Source organism: Vigna angularis, chromosome 4 (assembly GCF_016808095.1).
Source record: "Vigna angularis cultivar LongXiaoDou No.4 chromosome 4, ASM1680809v1, whole genome shotgun sequence".
Taxonomy (NCBI): Eukaryota; Viridiplantae; Streptophyta; class Magnoliopsida; order Fabales; family Fabaceae; genus Vigna; species Vigna angularis.
In genome coordinates, this window is record NC_068973.1 from 15,296,436 (window position 1) to 15,317,166 (window position 20,731).

At 36.7% G+C, this 20,731-nt stretch overlaps 1 protein-coding gene across 2 annotated transcripts; it reads left to right on the forward strand.

The window, feature by feature from the left end:
- The first annotated feature begins 1,019 nt into the window (after positions 1-1,019).
- On the forward strand, positions 1,020-19,909 carry LOC108329852 (uncharacterized). 2 transcript variants are annotated; one of them, XM_017564205.2, is made up of 12 exons: positions 1,020-1,245; positions 1,385-1,433; positions 2,178-2,293; positions 2,999-3,075; positions 3,792-3,871; positions 4,090-4,150; positions 11,300-11,367; positions 11,454-11,535; positions 18,322-18,405; positions 18,529-18,606; positions 18,958-19,077; positions 19,603-19,909. In XM_017564205.2, the coding sequence occupies exons 3-12, from the start codon at positions 2,200-2,202 to the stop codon at positions 19,786-19,788; spliced, it is 930 nt and encodes a 309-aa protein (XP_017419694.1). In that variant the 5' UTR covers positions 1,020-1,245; positions 1,385-1,433; positions 2,178-2,199; the 3' UTR covers positions 19,789-19,909. The 2 variants fall into 2 exon arrangements, with proteins under 2 accessions (XP_017419694.1, XP_017419693.1); XM_017564204.2 differs by having other exon boundaries at positions 1,020-1,433.
- Positions 19,910-20,731: the final 822 nt, after the last annotated feature.

Genomic DNA, 20,731 nt, shown 5'->3' on the forward strand with positions numbered 1-20,731 from the left:
GAAATTTGTATCAATTCAATCCTATCCAGTTAACGACGTTATAATTGATGCGAGAAATTAAGGAGGTTAATGATAGCCTGGGTGGAATAGCTATCAAATGTTTGAATGCATCTTCATTAACGTCCTTAATTTCTCGCATCAATTATAACGCCGTTAACTAGATAAGATTGAATTGATACAAATTTCAAAACATAGGTATCAAATGCCTACATTTTTAAAACCGGGTACTAAACAGAAAATTACCTCCTAACATGGGGACTAAGTAGGTAATTAAGCCAATTATATTGTGTTGAAAAAATATTTAAAAGAATTCAAAGTCCTCCTATATAGAAAATCAATAATGTAATAAAGTAGAGAAGTGATTATCTTAAACGTATTGATATTGTATACACAAATATAATTTTATAAAGTTAAAAGGTATACTTAAAATTTACATTTTACTGTAATATGACATTTTAATATAATAATCTAAACAGAATGTATTTCTCATGCCATGGATTATTTTCATATGAAGTATCTAATTTTTGTATTAAGGGATAACAATAAAAATATATTTCTATAAAAATCAAATTTTAAATCAATCTTAAATTAATGCTAATTTAGAATACTATTTTTGCAAAATTATATACATTTTAAATTATATTATTTTTCTGTTTTAAATTATTTACTCATAATAGTAAAAATTTATATATGTTTTAATATAATAAAAATACGAATATTAGCTATTAAATATAATTTTCTAATTACCTATTCACGTGGTTCATCCACTAATTCGACTGGTAATTCAATAACTTCATGTTTTACCCTGATCAGTAACTGTTCTAACTTTTTAAACCCAATCTCCTTCTAATTTAATTCATCAAAATACTCTAAAAAATCACCAATTTTTAATTTCCTTTCAAAATTTTCTAACCAAAACTCTTAACTCAACCTAAGATATTTTAAATTCATTAATTACCCCATTCTTCGATCAGCATCCAAATACTGCTAAAAAAATATAACCAAATCAATTATCCTAACTTCAGCCTAATCCACCACTGCAGAGATCAGAGCTTCTTGCAAGTAAACGGTTAGCTCCAAGAAGTTTGAAAGTTTATTCTAGACTTTCTAGTTAACTCCATAAAGGGGTGCTTCAACACAATGCATGACACAAAGTTCTTTTCCCAGAAAACAAGAAAACCAAAAGGAAAAAGAATCAGAATGAGAATGTTGATGGCAAAAGAAACAAACAGAATTTGGTTTCAGGTTTTTCACATTCCTCCAGTTCTGGAGTTCAAGAATCTTCTTCCATTGCATTTCAATTGTTTAGTTGCTTGGTTGGTGGGTTTTGCCTGAACTTACTGAAATTACTGGAAGAGTTGTGAGCAGATTTATACCATTTCAGGGCTTTCTCAGTTGCCTTCTCATCATCACCAAACACCCTTTTGAAAACGGTATTTCAAGACTCAAACTTTAATGCTTTTTTTTTTTCATTTAAATATTGCTTAATGTCACAAGTCAGAGTTCAGTTTGCAAGATTTTCCCCGTGATTTTTAATCCTCCTTCTATTCACCAATTTTCTTTCGTACGTGTAGTTCACTGAAAATAATATTCATTGAATTTTTGTTTTCTGATAAGTCGGATGGCTTAAAGGGGATTTTTTGGTGCTCTATTGTGGTTCTACAAATCTGTTAGTCTGTCAAAACATAATGTTTGTTTGGAAAAACCTATTCATAAAGACATCTAAAAGAGAAAATCAAGAATAAAACTGATACGAAATCTACATTGTGCTTAAGTTAGTTTGTAGAAATTTTCTTACATAACTACTCAAAATCTGATTTATTTATTTTTCTGTTCAAGAAATGTTCATAGAAGTTTGTCCTAACAGATTCATGGTTTTGAATGTCTTTGCAATCCTATGAAATTATAATTGCAATTGAATATCACATTCGTCCACTGTGATGTAGAATATTATAATCACATGGCAGCCACGACAAGAATCACATTAAAACCATGCATCCAGGAATTTGTGTTGGTTGAGGGTGGTTTTCATTTTCTTTATCTGTTTAGAAGTGATGGTGTTTAGTTCTTATTCATTCAGCACATTGTTACTCATAATCTTGAAGTCTTAGTGAGTATAGGAAACACACTAAGCACCATTAGATTTTACTAGGAATGACTTTTTTTTTTCTTTGCAGTCCATCATCTTATTTTATAAAAATGTTTGTTCCAAAAGTGAACGAAAAGCTGCTTGAAGACCTTGAGGTAATGGGATTTCCAAAGGCACGGGCAACCAGAGCACTTCATTGTTCTGGTATGTTGATTCACTATATAAGTTAAGATATGTAGATTGAAAATGATGTGTCGTGTTTAACTTTAATGTGCTAGAAGTTACTTAGTATTATTCTACAGGTTATTTTATTCCTTACTTAGAGGCAAATGTTTGAAGGGATACCTGAACTTCATCAATATAAAACTTTATTGAAACTGATGTACAACAGTGTACCGTGTAAATTCACTCGAGGCTTGCTCTTCCAAGAAAAAAAAAATTAATGCTTTGACTGAAGATGACAAAGTTTTCTGTAAATTTTGTGTGACATGACTTAGTGCTTTTTAAATCCTGACCTTGGACTGTGTCAAACAGTTGCAAATTTGCAATTAAGGAAACTGAAATAATATGAACTCCAAAGCACATGTATACAGACAATTCTGTTCAATGCATTTGTCTGTATGAATTTTTTGCTACACAATGATAAACTGTAAAGGAGAAAAATTAAGTCAGCAGATTCAAGAATGTGGCTCAAGTTAGATTTTAGTTTTGAATTCAAAGTTCAAATATTCACATGTATTGTACACACTGAACAGTTTTACCATGTAATTACTCCAAAGCAACACAGTTTGGTAACATTATTTCTATCATAGAAAAGTTGTGTATTATGGTTCACTTAAGTTCTTGAGGATTTGATATTTTTCCATTCATGAGTATATTTTGTCTGATACAGATGTTTTCGTTTACCAGGTAATACCAGCTTAGCGGATGCTATAAATTGGATAGTTGATCATGAGAATGACATTGATATTGATGAGATGCCATTGGTGAATCATACACCCTTTTTTCTTTGGGACTATTCATTATTTAATTGTGGCTTAATGACAATTTTTGTCTCTATAATTTGGAATGACTTCGGGTTGGGTTTCTTAAATTCAAAATAGTTATTTTGGGTCTACAAATTAAAAAAAAATTATTCTTATCCTTAAATACTGAATTTGACTGACCAAAACTGTTTTTTTTTTTATAAAATTAGGAAATCACATTAGATTCATGTAAATTTTCAGAAGCTAAAAACTTAATTTAGCTTTTAATTTTTCATCAGATGCATATTGGCCTCATGCTCCTAATATAATAAATGGTTAGGGTGTGGCATCATTCAGGGAAAGAAGATGCGAGTGTTATGTTCCTAACAAGCACATACCTATACCTTGGTTTTTAAATTAAAGTTGTACTCAAGTTGATGATCTGGGAGTGACAGAAGTTACTTGTTAACCCAGCTTCATCTAGATTTCTGCAATGTCCTAGTTTCATCCAGATTAGCTTTCCAAGTCAAGGATTGATTATTAACCTCACAGAATTTGCATTCACAATTGTAACTGCAATATTGTGGTTTGAATGGTTGAAACATGTGTTGACACCACAATATTGTGATTATGTTGCTTTATATTGCTGTGGAGATATTCATGACAATCATAATTGTGATTGGGGTTGCAATTTAAAAGCATGGTTTAACTTTATTCGGTTGTTTACATTTCTAAAGGTAGATGTAGATGTTGAGGTAGAGTCAACTGAGTCCTTCCCCATCTCAGAAGAAATCAGAATCAAAGCACAAAGTTTAAGGTTTTATGATCTTGCGCACTATTTTCATAGAAGTTGTTAAATTTTGTTCTTTGTATTATGCGAGCAGTTGTTTTTTTTTTGACATATTGAAATTGTCTAACAAATGTTGGAACTAAAGATAACAATTATTTCATATGATGCTTTAATTTGATGATTCCAGTAAATATTTCTCTTTCTTCTGTCTGCTTCCTTTTTCTACTAATATTTCGGTGTTGCAGGGAACAAGAACGTAAGAGGATAGAGCAGGAAGAGAAAAGATTGGAGAGAGAAAGGGAGAAGGTATACTTTTTCAACTACAGTAGCTGCTTATTTCTAGCTTTTTGCTTTGTACCCCTTACATTGCAGTGGACAGAAATTGCAAATAAGAAAAATATATGTAAATTAAATGGTGCAATTGCCAGTGACCTGAATTATGCAACAAATTATATGGTAGAAACTGATTTTTACTGATATATACAATGTAGATTAATTCCTTACAAGAGCAGATAATTGCATAAACTAAAAGATAAATATAATTCAGCAGATGCACTGCACCTCTAACCAAAAAAACACTCAGTTTCCTCCTAATTATTGCCTACCTACACTTCTTATTCTTCCCACATATATAGATATTTTTTCCAAACAAAATCATGAACATTCCTATGTGTGCTACCCTTTACCTCCCTTTCTTACTACATCTTCACCAAACATTAAACCTTCTTTTTACCAAAATACCATTTTACTGCAGTTTTTCTCAAAGAAATCCATGAAGCTTTTAGAGTCCCTTTCTTAAGATGCTTAATTTCTCATAAAAATGTGAAATATTGTTGGGAATTTAAGTGAGTTGAAGTCCTACATTGGGTAGATATGAGAAAATTAAGCAACTTATAAGGAAGAAGACTCATAAATTCATTATTTTAAGGTTTTGAGTTGAAGGTGGTGTCAATTCCTTACGTGGGTTTGGGCTCGTGTCTCATTTTTGTTGAATCATTGTGATAAATTGAAAAACCCATCAATGTGACAATTTATCTTGGTGATCGTCTCAGGCGAGTACAATATAGGTGAAAAATCCTAGATGTGGGGATTCCTTGTATTGAAAGTCTTCCTGACAGGAATTTTAGGTAAGTTGATAGACTTCTTTGGTTAGGAAATCTATCTATCCCTCAAAACAACACACACACACACAGAATACTAGACAAAACAATATTGTATATGTTAGGTTCCTGGGTTTGGAACCTAACAAGAACACAATCAAAAGATGGAGACAGAAAGAAAGAATGGGTTTTCTGTATTATTCATAGTAAAAAAGACCTTTTTACAAGAATGAGTTGGGAGCATAACCTCCCTGGCTGAGGGCATAACCCCTCTCTACAAGCTAAAACGCCTGACTTTACACAAAGTATATTTGATGCTCCCCTATACAGAACCCACTCCCTATTTATAAAGTTTCTCTTCCTTCTATCCTAAACCCATTATCACCTATCACCCTATATCCTATCATTACACCCCCCTCAGAACAACCTTGTCCTCAAGGTTGGAATCGGAAAACTCGATCTCATGGCTTCTCTTCATCAACCTATTACCATATGAAGGGAACCCGCTGGATGCTGCCCATACTCGATCTCATGGCTTCCAGCACTCTGGTCATCTCTTTTCCAGAATCACAAGCCCTGAGGCAATGGTCTTTGATGTCTTTCAAATTCAAAAAGTTCTCTCCCCCTTCTCTCCCCGGCATTGATTCTTCCATCCACCTTTCCCTCCCCAGTCTTCATTCTAATTGTAAGACCGTTCGTTAGTTTATTGGGAGACCGTTTGGACTGTAAGATTGTTCGGCCACTGAATGTAACTGTAATACCGTTCGATTCTGACCGTTCCTTCACGTTCGGATTTGGCGGTTCTCTACCGTTCGGTCTGCCCATACCATTCGGTTCGCCAATACAGTTTGGTCCGACCGTACCGTTCAGTCCGCCCATACCGTTCGGTTCCTGCAGTCCTCTCAGGTTCGCAGCCTGTAGTGCTGAACCGTTCGGTTCCGGCTGTCCTCTCCCCTTCGCATCCTGTAGTCCTAGTCCGTTCGGTGTCGACTGTCCTCTCACGTTCGGCTCGGGCAGTCCTTTCCCGTTAGGTTATGGCCGTCCTTTCCCGTTCGGATCCAGCAATCCTCGACCGTTCGGTTCCGGCAGTTGTCTCACGCTCGATGCTGGGACATATTCTTTGGTGGTTCTCGACTGTTTACTGGCTGCCGCCCTTTCAAAGCTGGTACCCCCGTTCCGTTCTCCAAATCGCACCACCACTGCCCCCTTCAGACCTTCCCAAGAACGATTTTTGGCTTTCAACTTCCAGGCTCTGATCCAGTAGCCCGCGCTTCCCTCCATGCTAATGGATTCCCGACGCACCTTTTCTTCCTCCTTCACCCCCTGTGTCTCAAAAACTGTCTCTGCCCTAGCGATGCACCCCATCGCATCAAACCCTTCGAAAATGGCTAAGTCTACTCTCCTCTCCCCGCTGGGTTGCACTTCATGGCGTTCATACCCTCTCTCCCCTTCCTCTTCCTTTTGCCGGTCCCAATGTTTGTCGTCCTGGTTGTGGCCTCGACCACCCAACATCCTTATGATTTCTTGCAAATCTTGGCGTATTGTAGTATAATCTTGGCGTATTGCAGCATAATCTTGGCATATTGCTGCATAATTTGATCGCAAATCCCCTATCTGCGCCTTCATTCTATCAACCGCAATTTCCTTCACCCTCACACGATTCCGGCGGCGTCTCGATCTGGAAGTCCCCTCCCAAGCATATCCAGCAGGTCAGACCAATTTGTTAGGTTCCTGGGTTTGGAACCTGACAAGAACACAATCAAAAGATGGAGACAGAAAGAAAGAATGGGTTTTCTGTATTATTTACAGTAAAAAAGACCTTTTTACAAGAATGAGTTGGGAGCATAACCTCCCTAGCTGAGGGCATAACCCCTCTCTACAAGCTAAAATGCCTGACTTTACACAAAGTATATTCGATGCTCCCTTATACAGAACCCACTCCCTATTTATAAAGTTTCTCTTCCTTCTATCCTAAACCCATTATCACCTATCACCTTATATCCTATCAGTATATTACTCTGATGAACCAAAATACAAATGTATACAACATCCAACTCTCAAGGGAGCACTCTCCCTCCACAGGAACAACATCCTCTCAATACAATGAATATCAAAAGCTACCCCTGACACAAGACCTCTCTACCTTCTTATAAAGCCCCCCAACCAACTAACCAACTAACAACTAATTCCTAATTTGTTTCGTTCTCTCATGAACCCATTATATCCTATCACATTATATCCTATCATTACACCCTGTTTCAAAACAACCTTGTCCTCAAGGTTGGAATCGTGAAACTTGATCTCATGGCTCATCTTCATCAATGTGTTATCATATGAAGGGAACCCACTGGCTACTGCTTGTAAATTCAAGTCTAGAGGCTTAGGTGGTGGACGATATGAGAGAATTGTTGACTTCTTCTGTTCCATTAATAAGAACTACTTCTTTTCCAAGATTCACATGGACCATATGACTGTTCTATACTGCTTTCTGACCTGGTGACCTCTTACATTGTAAAGCACAAGTATCGCAATTCGCTCTTAAACTGTTTGCACTGCTTTCCTACCCTTTTTACCTTCCACCCTTGTGAGTAATATAAGATGGCTAGTTAATAAAGATTCTACAAGAAACTTGGAAATTCCTTTATGGCCATTGCTAGAAGCTAGATCTGTAGGTGTTATAACATCAGTAATTTCAGGATATGGATTTGTAACAGCCCTAGTGGATGCACCCATGGACACCCAAACCACAGCTGGGTCACTCCCTGACACCACTGTTTTAACCTCAGGCTTCAACAATTCTTCCCCCTTCACTGTTTTGACACACACACCTACGACACTATCTCCACTAAAATCAACAACTTTTGCATCTATCCCAACAACCACACCAACAATGTCTCCATCACAGTTTACGTCTTTGTCTTCCCTTTCACATGTATTTTCTTCTCTTCTATCTTGCCCTCTAATTCTCTGTAAAACAATCAACACTCAAAACAACAACTTTTGACACTCTACTCCCTGATGTAATGGTAACAACATCCCCCTCCTGGTCTTGGTCAACCCCGTCCTCTACACTGATAGTTGTTTCCTTCCAAAGCATTCATTCTTCCATCCATCCTTCCCTTCAGAGCCTTCATTCTTCCTTCTATCATGCTCATCTCCCAATGACCCGGCAGGTCGGACCAATTTGATAGACTTCTTTGATCAGGAAATCTATCTATCACTCAAAACAACACACACACACACAAAGAATACTGAACAAAACAATATTGTATATTACTTTGATGAACCATAATACAAATGTACAGCATCCAACTCTCAAGGGAGCACTCTCCCTCCATAGGAACAACCTCCGGTCAATACAATGAATATCAAAAGCTACTCCTGACCAAGACCTCCCTGCCTTCTTATAAAGTCCCCCCCAACCAACTAACCAACTAACAACTAATTCCTAATTTGTTTTGTTCTCTCTTGTACCCATTATATCCTATCACATTATATCCTATCATAAGTCTACTCACCCTTAAGGGGAAGATTATTACTGTACACACACACAGAGAATACAAAACAAAACAATATTGTATATTACTTTGATGAACCAAAATACAAATGTACAACATCTAACTCTCAAGGGAGCACTCTCCCTCCACAGGAACAACCTCCGGTCAATACAATGAATATCAAAAGCTACTCCTGACACAAGACCTCCCTGCCTTCTTATAAAGACCCCCCCAACCAACTAACCAACTAACAACTAATTCCTAATTTTTTTTCTTCTCTCCTGCATCCATTATATCCTATCACATTATATCCTATCACATTATATCCTATCATAAGTCTACTCACCCTTAAGGGAAAGATTATTGGGAATTCAAGTATGAGTCTAAGTTCCACAATGGATAAATATAAAAAAGTTGAGCACAAGGTGTTAATCCTTTATGTCGGTTATGACTCATGTCTCATTGTTGTTGAATCATTTGGGTAAATCCCCTTGAAAGACCCATCAAATATATATAGAAGTATAACATTTATTTAACTTGAAACATCATTTGTTTCGAAAGCCATACATGATATGATATACATGTGCCATCAAGTTGTGCTCTTTCCAAATGAATACAGACAAATGAAATAATTTTCTCAGCATGAGTTCTTTCCAATTTGTGATTGTTGCTACAAAATTTATAAATGTGTAGGCTTGTATTGATTGAGACATGCAATAGGTTGTGTTTAAGAATTTTGCGCCATCACTAAAGCATACAATGAGCTTAAAGACTTCTTTTGACCTTTAGAGAGTTTACTTAGGATCTCATAGAGGCATCTCACATCAACACTAAGATGAATTTATCAATTGAGGACTATCACCAAGCCTACCACTCACAAGCTATAAATTTATTGAGTAGACACACTCACCTTTTACACTATAGTTTTCTTTCAGTTCCTAAAGCATTCCACAAAAGGTAACCACCACTATAATACCCACATGTATAGCATGAATAATGCTAGCGATACTCCCTTTCAAAAACTTTGATAGAAAAATTAGCATTACTCTATATAACATTCACGTACTACTACCCCCACATATAGACAGTATAACTTTATCACATTCAAATCTTTTACACATACTTTGCTGAAATAAAAACATCAAATTGTAACAGATATTAGGCACATGGAAAACATTATTCTTAAATAGGATTTTCCCATAGGTGAGCTTTAAACTAACCTTTAGCTTACCAAGAAAACTAGTTACATTAGAGTTTCTTAATAGTGAACATCCCTCTCCTCCTTGCATAACATTTTAGGAAGTAAAGGCATTTTTGTTGGCACAAGTATTCTTCTAGTCTATAGATCTCGACCATGCGAGGAGGATTGGATCATAACCTTAGAAAAAATCAAAACCTTATGAGAATAATGAGTTTGCGTGAATAAGGAAGAAGAAAATGAGCAAGAAAACATCAATCCTGGAAGATTAACTAGAAACATGACAACGATAGATGCTCTTGCCCACCAAATCTTTTGTATTTCTTGGACTTGTAATTCTTAGGATTAACTTTCTCTTATAATTTTTAGGTGCAAATAGTTTTTGTTGTCTAGGTTAATTTGGCCTTATTTTGCATTTCAATCAAGATAAAAAGAGTCTACCAATTTCGGTCAAGGAGTGCAAGAGAAGCAATAAGCATGTGATAACAATTCAAACCCGATTCATGCCCCAAAACTTATAATAATGTTCTATCTCATTCAAGGAGAGGCAAGGCCAATGCGATACAAGTTTGGAACACATGGGATTAATCTTGATATTTGATCTTGATCTAGGATTTTCAAATTTGAATTTGAGTTTTTGAAATTTTCCTCTTTTTTATTATTGTAAACTTCAACCATGGAAACCTTTAATGGCTATATACATTCCCTCTCTTTTTTAATTCACTTTTGATATATAAATGCTTCAGAGCATTTTAAAACTCTTTTGAGATTGAAGTTCCAAGACTCTTAACTTGATATTTAGTAGTCAAGTGGTGATTCAGTTTTTGTTCTTTAATTCATGTTCTAATCTTGTTTCGTTTCTAGTTCACACCTATTCTCTTATTCTTTCCTTCTTGTTGTTTCCATGATGTTCAAGTTGTTCTTGTCATTCTACTAGTTTTTATTCATATATGACATTATATTGTGATTGGAATCATTGACTCTTTATCTTTTATCTTTAGTTTCTTTGTTATTATTCTTTATTTGTATTTTATTCTTAATCCATATTTCCTTTATTATAAATATAGTATCTTATTCGTATTTTCTACACAAGAGAGATTAATCCCATTTAGGTTTTACTATATTCAATAGGATTAATCTCCCTTGTGTAAAAAATACTCTAATGTATTTATAATAAAAAGAATGTGGGTTAAGCCCAAATACAAATGAACATATAAAAATAACATAATTAAAATAGAGACATGTTTCCCTAATTAACATAAAAAGCAATACATCTAATACATTTATTTGACTTAAAAGTAGAGACATCTTTCTCTTCACTAGTTTTAGCATAACATTCAATAAAAATTTGACAATTTATGTGACGAAGCTGTCCTAATAAAATATCGACGAGGGCGAATTCCATTGATAATAAGTCAATCATTCCTCACTTTTGTATATTATGTCAATAGAATTCAAGTTCTAATGTAGATTAACATAAGTCTTTCTATTTGGCCCAAAAGTAATAGTTAATTCTTTCATCTATTTTAATTGTGTGAGCAAATTGTATCTAAAAGAATTTATATCCACTGAACAAGTTGGTTTCCCTAATCATAAAGGTAGCGTGATTCCAACCTTCCAGTATAGGACTTTTATAACCTTTTTATAGCTTTGAATGCAGGAGAGGATTCAAGCAGGTAAGAGACTCCTTGAAGCAAAGCGAGTTGCTGAAGAAAATGAAAGACAACGGTATATTAATGTTCATTAGTTGCTTCATTTCATTTTCCATAAGGAGATTATTTGTTCCAACTTACGTTGTCCTATCCTATAATAAGGAATTTATCCCTGAGAAAAGCGGAAAAAGAAGAAGAGAAAAGAGCTAGAGAGAAAGTTCTACAGAAACTAGAGCAGGATAAGGTATAAAGTTACTTTTCTAATAATATCTCCAGGGGTGATCAATTTTGATAAACTATGTTGGGGTTGACAATTTCATTTTCACATATCAATATAGTCTCTACTGCAGTCCCAGAATGCCACTATATCAATATGTGGAGGCTAAAATTCCTTTCCATCATGTTAGTTAACAGACACAAGTTGAACTGTAGTACCTTATATTTGCATTGATTTTAGGGAGATTGTATTATATAAATTCCTATAAACTACACAATCAATAACAGATGGACAAATAAGTGAATCTTTTTTGTCTCTTTTGCTATCATTTTTTGACAATACATTCAATTGAAATATGATGTTGATAGAGTATGGAGAGTTTATAAAAGGAAGAGAAAAAAGAATAAAGAGGGGGAGAGGCGTTAGGAAGTTATAACTGTAACATAGTTTGGGCGGGAAATAAAGCTCCTATAAAAGAGCTGATGTATCAAGAGTGGATAGTCGTGGGGTGATATCAAGGTGGGGACAAGTTCCGTAGCAAGATCGGAACCGTTCAAACCGGGTCCGGGAAGATCGAGGGTAGCAGAGAGTGCAGCGGCGACCAGAAGGGAGCGGCAGCGTCTAGAGCGAGGAGCAGTACCATGAGCGACGGCCACCACGGAAGAGGATTAAGGAGTCTATCTTATCCCGAGTATATCAGAAGGAGGGAAGAGGGGTTGCGTTTCTATTGTGGCAACCCTTATAGTCCAGGTAATCGCTGCCCAGCGAGAAGTTTGTGGGTGGTGATCATGGGGGAAGATGAAGTCGACGGTGACGAAGAGGAAGAAGATGGGGAAGAAGTTTAGCAGAAACGCATGGAGTTGTCGTTGTTTTCCACTAGAGGGCTCACCACAAAACTATGAAGTTACAGGATTGGGTTCGGAGGAAGAAAGTGATGATCCTCATTGACAGTGGCGCTAGCCACAACTTTATAGCAACAGAATTGGTGGAGGAGCTAGGCTTACCTGTAGAAGAGACCCCATCGTACCGGGTGAGTTTGGGAGATGGCCGAAAAAAACAAACACGGGGCTGTTGCAGGGATGTTCTAGGTAGTGGATATAGGTGAAACAGAGGTATTGGAGAATTTTTATTTGTTTGAATTAGGACAAGTAGATTTGATTTTTGAGATAGAGTGGTTAACTAAATTGGGGAAAGTGACCATTAATTGGGGAGAATTAAAGATGGTCTACAAACAGGAGGAAAAGGTGGTAACAATAAAGGGGGACCCCACTTTGGCACGAAAAATAGTGGAACCGAAAGCATTAATGAAAATGAAAGCGGTGGAAGCGGTGACTATGGTTTGGACTCTGGGAAAGGCATAGATAAACCCAGAGACCACAGAAACCAATCCAGATTTAACAAGGATCCAGACAGAGGAGTTGCAGCAGGTGTTGTCAAATTTTGGAGAGGTTTCTAATGAGCTCAGGGGCTTACCTCCAATCCGAAATATAGTCCACCGAATCATGCTCAAGGAAGGGACTGATCTAGTTAATGTCCGCCCTTATAGATAGCCTCATGTGATGAAGGAGGAGATTGAGAACCAGGTGGCTGAGATGTTGAAGGCAGGGATCATACGACCAAGCACTAGTCCTTATTCAAGTCCCGTGATATTCGTCAAGAAAAAGAATGGCAGCTGGCGTTTCTACATTGATTACAAAGCCCTGAATCGTGCCACCATCCTAGAAAAATTTCCCATACCTATCATAGAGGAGTTATTGGATGAATTGAGAGGGGCAAAATACTTCTCCAAGGTAGATTTCAAGGCTGGGTATCACCAGATTCGTATGAGGGAGGATGATGTCCAGAAAACAGCCTTTAGGACACATCAAGGACATTACGAGTTCCTTGTTATGCCTTTTGGCCTCTCAAACGCGCCAGCTACATTTCAGAGCATGATCAATGATTTGTTGAGGGCATACTTAAGGAGGTTTGTGCTAGTATTTTTTTATGATATACTTATATACAATCAGGAGTGAGAGGAGCATTTGAAACACCTTGGGCAAGTGTTGAATATGCTAAGACAACTCAATGGGTTGCCAATGTAAAGAAGTGTGACTTCGGGAGGAAGTGGATCAGATACCTGGGCCATTTAATTTCAGAAAAAGGGGTGGAGATGGACAGAGATAAAGTGGTGGCAATGGAGGAATGGCCAGAACCCAGGACCCTTAAAGCCTTGAGCGGGTTTTTGGGTCTCACAGAATATTACACAAGGTTTGTGAAGGATTATGGAAAAATTGCAAAGCCCTTGACAAAATTGTTGAAGAAGGGACAGTTTATATGGTCGACACAAGCAGCAAAAGCTATGGTCAGGTTAAAGGAAGCCATTACTACTGCACCAGTTTTAGCTTTACCAGATTTCAAGCAACAATTCCACATTGACTATGATGCATCAGGGAGTGGTGTAGGAGCTGTTTTAACTCAAAACAAAAAGCCTATTGCTTTCTTTAGCAAGGCACTGTCAGATGGATCCCCCAATAAATCAATTTATGAAAAAGTGCTCATGGCTTTGGTCATGGTAATCCAACACTAGAGGCCCTATTTACTGGGTTAGAAGTTTGTAGTGCATACGGATTAGAGGAGCCTCCAGTATTTGCTTGAACAAAAGATAACAACTCAAAATCAACAAAATTGGTTGGCAAAGTTGCTAGGGTATGATTTTGACATTGTTTATAAATTAGGGGTGACTAATAGAGTGGCTAATGCTTTGTCTAGAAAAGGAGAAGATAAGGAGGAGGAGGAGGTGGAATTGAGAATCATTATCATGGCTAGACCATATTGGCAGGATTTTCAGGAGGTGTTGAAGGAGGTTGAAGAGGATGTGGTTCTTAAGAAGATAATAGAAGAAGTGAGAGCAGATTCAAATTCTCATCCTGCCTTTACTTTGGAGAACGATAGACTTCACTACAAGGGAAGGTTGGTGCTATCTTCCAACTTTGTATGGATTCCTAAGCTTATAGCTGAGTTCCATACCACCAACATTGGAAAGCATTCAGGAGTCTATAGGACCTATCGTAAGGTGGCACAATCAATGTATTGGGTAGGAATGAAGAAGGTTGTTACTGATTTCGTAGCCAGTTGCTTGGTGTGCCAGCAACACAAGTATTTGGCATCTTCTCTCCTCAAGGCTTGTTACAGCCTTTGCCAATACCGCAAGCAATTTGGGATGAAGTCAGCATGGACTTCATAGTCAAGCTGCCAAAATCACAGGGCCATGATGCGATTCTGGTAGTTGTAGATCACTTGAGCAAGTATGGTCATTTTGTTCCCCTAAAGCATCCCTACACTGCCAAAACCATAGCAGAAATTTTTGTTAAAGAAGTGGTCGGATTACATGGGGTGCCAGTATCAGTCATCAATGATAGAGATCCTTTATTTCTAAGCATATTCTGGAAGGAGTTATTTAGATTGCAGGGCACCCAGCTACAAATGAGTACTGCATACCACCCAGAATCTAATGGGCAAACTGAGGTCCTGAATAGAATATTGGAGGGTTATTTGAGGTGTTTCTGTTCAGAACAACCTAAAAGTTGGAATACAGTTCTTCTCTGGGCTGAGTATTGGTATAATACTAGCTATCAAGGTGCGGCTAAATGTAGCCCATTTGAAACTGTTTATGGAAGGGCACCTCCTGCACTCACCCGTTTCATTCCTGGGAAACTGCAGTAGAGGCTGTGGCTCAAGATCTCCAGACAAGAGATGAGGAACTCAAGCAACTCCGTTTTCACTTAACAAGAGCGCAAGATTTGATGGCCAAATATGCTAACAGGAAGAGGAAACCAGCCGAGGTTAAGGCCGATGACTGGGTGAACCTAAAAATTAGGCCTCATAGGCAGACTTCCATGCCTACCTGGTTGCATCCCAAATTATTAGCACGATATTTCTCCCAATCTTCTCCATTATTCACATGGTATCTAGAGCTTAAGATTAGTTCCAGCTCCACGGTCTCCGGCACACATCACTGTCGTTGTCGCCGTCGTCGCCGCCGTCGCCGGAGTTCCAAAATCGACCGACGACCACACCTTCGGAATCATCTCGGCCGGGCGACCAACATGGTGCAAAGATCGCGGCGAACAGACCACCCACGCGCCGCCACGTGCCGTCGCAACAGTCGCTGGCACCATCGCCGCTTCCCGCCGCACGTGCCGGCGCGTTGCCGGAGATTTCCGCTGCCGACCAGGACCGTCGTGATCGCCTCCTCGCCCTCTTTCTGGATCTGTTGTCGTTGCATCAATCGGAGCACTTTGGATTTTAGGGTTTCTCCCTCTCCACTACGTCTTCCTCGTCTACAAACACCTCTGTTGGTGGCTCATCATCTGATCCCTCAATATACACCAATTATGTGAATGTACACTTGTCCATTGACAAGTTAAATGGCACAAATTATGCAACATGGGCGTCCGACATCAAACTTTGGTTGAACAGTCAGGGGTACGTAGATCACCTTACTCAAAATGTGACTACTACTACCACAGATGACACTTCTCGCTGGATGAAAATTGATGCCCAGTTATGCATTGTTATTAAGTCCACCATTCACTCCTCACTGAAACAAATGTTTTGATCATATGAAACATGTTGAGAAGTATGAGCACAAGCGAAGTTGTTATTTAGAAATGACACTCAGCGTCTTTATGGTGTTTGTCAGGACCTATTCGCTGTTATTGGTCCACGCAATCCTGGTCCCATGGCAGAATATTTGGGTAAAGTTCATGCCCTCCTTCATGATTTTAATGAGCTATTACCTCCTGCTTTCACTCCTGCTGAAGTACTGGAACAACGATCAAAGTTCATCATGTTGTTAGCATTATATGGACTCTCTGATGATTTCTCTCATGTCCGTGATCAGATTTTGGGTTCTCCTATCATACCCAACTTTACTTCTACTTGTTCTGCTCTTTTGCGTATACTGAGCAAACCAGTCACTGAGACATCTCCTTATACTGATGATTCCTCAGTTATGGCTGCCCAACGTGATGATCGAAGTCGGTTTTGTGGGGTTGAGTTAGGCTTAAAGTCCACTTCTAACATGGTATTAGAGCCATGGTTAGAGCCTAACCTAGTGATATTTATTGGTTGCTGGGCATATTGTTCCACCCGCTATCGAACCACCCATTAAAATGTCTAATCCCACTCTCAAGATGTATATACCTCGGCATGAGGGCGGTGTGTTGGAAGTCTCACATCGACTAGAGATAAGGTTAATTCATAGTTTATAAGTGGGTGCAAACCTCACCCTACAAGCCGGTTTTGTGGGGTTGAGTTAGGCTTAAAGTCCACTTCTAACAAAAGTGATACAGCAGATTGGAAAGGTTGCTTTTAAATTGCAGCTACTCGAAACATCAAGAATCCATCCTGTGTTCCATGTGTCTCAATTGAAGGTAGTGGTGGGCACCCAACAAGTTGAGAAGAATCTGCCAAATGAACTGCAAGCAGAGGGCCCAATGTTTTGGCCACTCGGGATTTTGGACAGAAGGCAGAAACAAAGGGACAAGGAGCTGACAGATACTGGTTGAATGGCAGGAAGGGGGGAAGGAGGGAGCAACATGGGAGGACGTGTATAAAGAGGGGGAGAGGCGTTAGGCAGTTATAACTATAATCATAGTTTGGGCGGGAAATAAAGCTCCTATAAAAGAGCTGATGTATCTGAGTAATAGGCACCTTTTGAATTATATACGTGTATAGACAAGATTATTCCTATCCTGTGGAGAGAGAACTAGGCTCTCTTGGTGGTTGTTGATTGTGCAGTTATACAAAATTATACAGTTCATACTCTTTTACTGTTTGTTTAGTGTGTGATTGTGCGAATCAGATAGGTTTCAATTCAGAAACCTATCTGACGTTCTTGTGTAAAAGTATATTTTGTTGATTTAACTACAAGTACAACCCAAGAAGAAAACAGGAACAAGGTGTCATCCATTTTAAGAAAATGGTTTTTAACGCTTTTGAGGAACTGACAACCAGTTTTCAGAAATAGATTTTCCTTAATGACAGAAACGTAGCAGTTTAGTGGTTTATAATGAATATAACAGAAAGATATGTAGCTCAAACTCAACAATTTATTTTTTTGTTTAGGGTTTTTACTGAACATCAGCTAATGGGATAAGACTTTTGTTGTTGTTTTATCAAACAACTTTTGAAGAGACTATCTTTCGACAAAGAAATTGGTTGAATTTGTCCAAATTTCTGTTTTGACAATTAGTTACAATTAGTTTCCTATCATAAATTTTCCAAGTTCCAGTAATTTATAAATACACAATCAAGGAATAGTTTGTGTAATGACTTATGAGAAACGAGGGAGAAGAAAATGTCAGTAATGATGCAAAAAACTTGACCTGTTGAAAATTGTTCAAGGAAGAAATGTGCAGCTTTTCAGTTCAAGGGTTGCAGTTGTTGTGTTTGCAACTTAGTCAACTCAGAAGTAGTATTTTAATGTAGTTTTTTAGTGGATTTGAACACATTTTTCACTCATAGATGTAAGCATGTTGGATAGAACTGCTTGCAATTTGCTTGATGTTTTTCTTAGTTAAGTATTCATCAAAGCATGTGAAGAAGTGGATGTAGTGTTTTGAAAACATTTTACATGATACACATCATAATATGATAAACTTCCATTTTTTAACATTTTGGCATAAAGGAATTTCGTAATAAAGGGTGGTTCATCCTCAAATAGAAAGTACCATGTTCAGTAGAAAAGTGTTGCAGTCTAATTTTCTTCTAAATACATCTTGGCATTTGTGAATGCTAAAATGGCTCTATATTTGTATAACTTTACAGTTAAATAGAAAATTTAAACAAGGATTGCCTTTAGAAGGCCAAGGAACCATCAAATCATCTGCTACTAAACTACAAAAGGAAAAGGTATGGTTACGATCTATTTTATTATACAATGATTGCCTAGTTCCTTGTTTTTTAGCAACTCTTTTCAGCTTGTTGTTGTGGGGCAAAAATTATCAATAATTTTGACTTTAATTCAAATTGCAGAAGTTAAATCCAGTTTATACAACTACAAAAACTGAGCAGTTAAGAGAATGTCTGAGGAATCTGAAGCGTAACCATCAGGTGACACACTGATATCTTCTTTCCCATGAAACATTTTACTAATCTTTGATCTGAAAATGTAATTAGAGGCTCATTCTATAACTCTTGCACTTTATCATGACATTCAAAAACATCACTCAAAATAATGACAGGAAGTATTGTATTTCCTTTCCAAAATTAGAATGACTACCTTAATTTTCTGATATAGATGAGAATGACCACCTTAATTTTCTGACATAGATGAGACTGACCACCTTAATTTTCTGATATAGATTAGAATGACCACCTTAATTTTTTGATAGAGATGATACTTGCTATCAAGAGCTTGTACTTTTTCTGTCTTTATTTTATCAATTCTAAAATTTTTTTTAGGGTGAGGATGCAAGAGTCAGAAGAGCCTTTCAAACACTACTAATCTATGTTGGAAATGTTGCCAAGAATCCCAAGGAGGAAAAGTACAGGAAAATACGACTGAATAATCCATTATTCCTGGTAATTATCAAGACATGTTTTTTTTCTAAACAAAACATATATTTTTTTTGGGAGTGTAAGGTTCATCGTGTTTCATCAAACAATTTTAGCTAGAAAAGTTAAAGATTCAGGGTATACTAGATACAGTCTTGAAGATTCATGCAGAACATATCTGAGACATAGCCAAGTCCTTCACTCAGTGATCATGAACTTTGTAGATCCATTCTCCTGCATTGGACTCATTCTGATTGGTCATTGGAAATTTTATTTTCATATTTTAGTAATCACTGTGATCTTTTGAGAAATGCAACATTCTCATTAAGGTGAGGACGTCAATATAATTTTGGTGGAACAGTTTCTTTACTAACAAAGAAAAAGTATTTTATACTATCATCTAATCATAAACTCATGTTTGCTAAGATTTTTTTTTATATAATAATTATTTCAATGGTCATACTCAGTTATTTTTTATTTGGTTGACAATAGTGTATAGAAATTAAACTCATTTTTATGTAGTGTATTCTTTCATACATGCTTTTTTAACAGGATAGAGTTGGAAGTTTAAATGGAGGTGTAGAGTTTCTTGAGCTATGTGGTTTTGAGAGAACTGGTGACTTCTTGCATCTTTCTCAAGAAAAGGTTGACATGGCACTGCTGAATTCAGCTGGTTTTGTCTTAAATTCTGCAATGACAAACCCTTTCTTTGGAGTTCTAAGCACTACTCACAATTAAGTATGAGCGACCATAGTTACAATTAGTTTCAAAAGTGGATATCCAAAGCCAAAAACATTTATATAGTGTTGAATGTTTAACCATGGAAAATAATGCAACTTATGTTATAGATTTAACATCACCAATATCTCAACAAAAAACATCTCTAGTATTTTGTACATTGTTGTATGTCTTGAATCAAACAAAAATATTATTAGGTGGTGGTGGATTCCCACTTATTCTTGGTCCCCATCAAACTTTATGACACATAAATATTCATAAATTATTTTATCCTAAATAAAAAAAAAACTTAAAAATGTGTCACATAGACATTGGTTAGAACTATAGAACATAACAGGTGGAGCCTAATAGTTTGTCTTGAATTCTGGTTTGTCTTCTTAATCTGATGATAGAACTTGAGTTTCTTGTCTTTGTTTCTTTTTGTATGTCCATTTTGTAAGCTTTAATACGGAAGCTGAAGAGTTATCATTAAAATGTATTTCAACAATTCGTTTATAAGAGGGTGAGTTATTAAGCATGTAATAAGTTGAGTCATTGCAAGCTCGCACCTTTAGCCCTAGATATATCTCTACAAGAATAGTGAAAAAGACTTGAAATGCAATGAACAAAATATGCAAAAATATAAATAAATTCCACACTAACAAATCAACATGTATATTGATTTATTTTGTTTTTTATATTTATTTTTTAATTAATTAAGTTCCAATATTTAGTAAATAGAGTCAATGTGATATGTTTTGTTAAATTGATGTTAATGTCTTTCGAAAATGAGTCTAATCAAAGACTTAATTAGTAATTTGGTTCTTATTTAAACTCATAATTTATTTTTGTTTTTATAATTTTTTAATTCAATTAAGTTCTTATTATTGTTTAAATAGAGATAATATGGTCTTTTTCATCAAATTAGTATTAACATCATTAGCATTAGCAGGCGAGCATACGA

Excerpts from the sequence above, each read along its gene's own strand:
- LOC108329852 (XM_017564204.2), top strand. The coding sequence starts at position 2,200 with ATGTTTGTTCCAAAAGTGAACGAAAAGCTGCTTGAAGACCTTGAGGTA. Across the intron at positions 3,076-3,791 it reads ATATTGATGAGATGCCATTG|GTAGATGTAGATGTTGAGGT; the intron begins GTGAATCATACA and ends ACATTTCTAAAG. Across the intron at positions 4,151-11,299 it reads TGGAGAGAGAAAGGGAGAAG|GAGAGGATTCAAGCAGGTAA; the intron begins GTATACTTTTTC and ends CTTTGAATGCAG.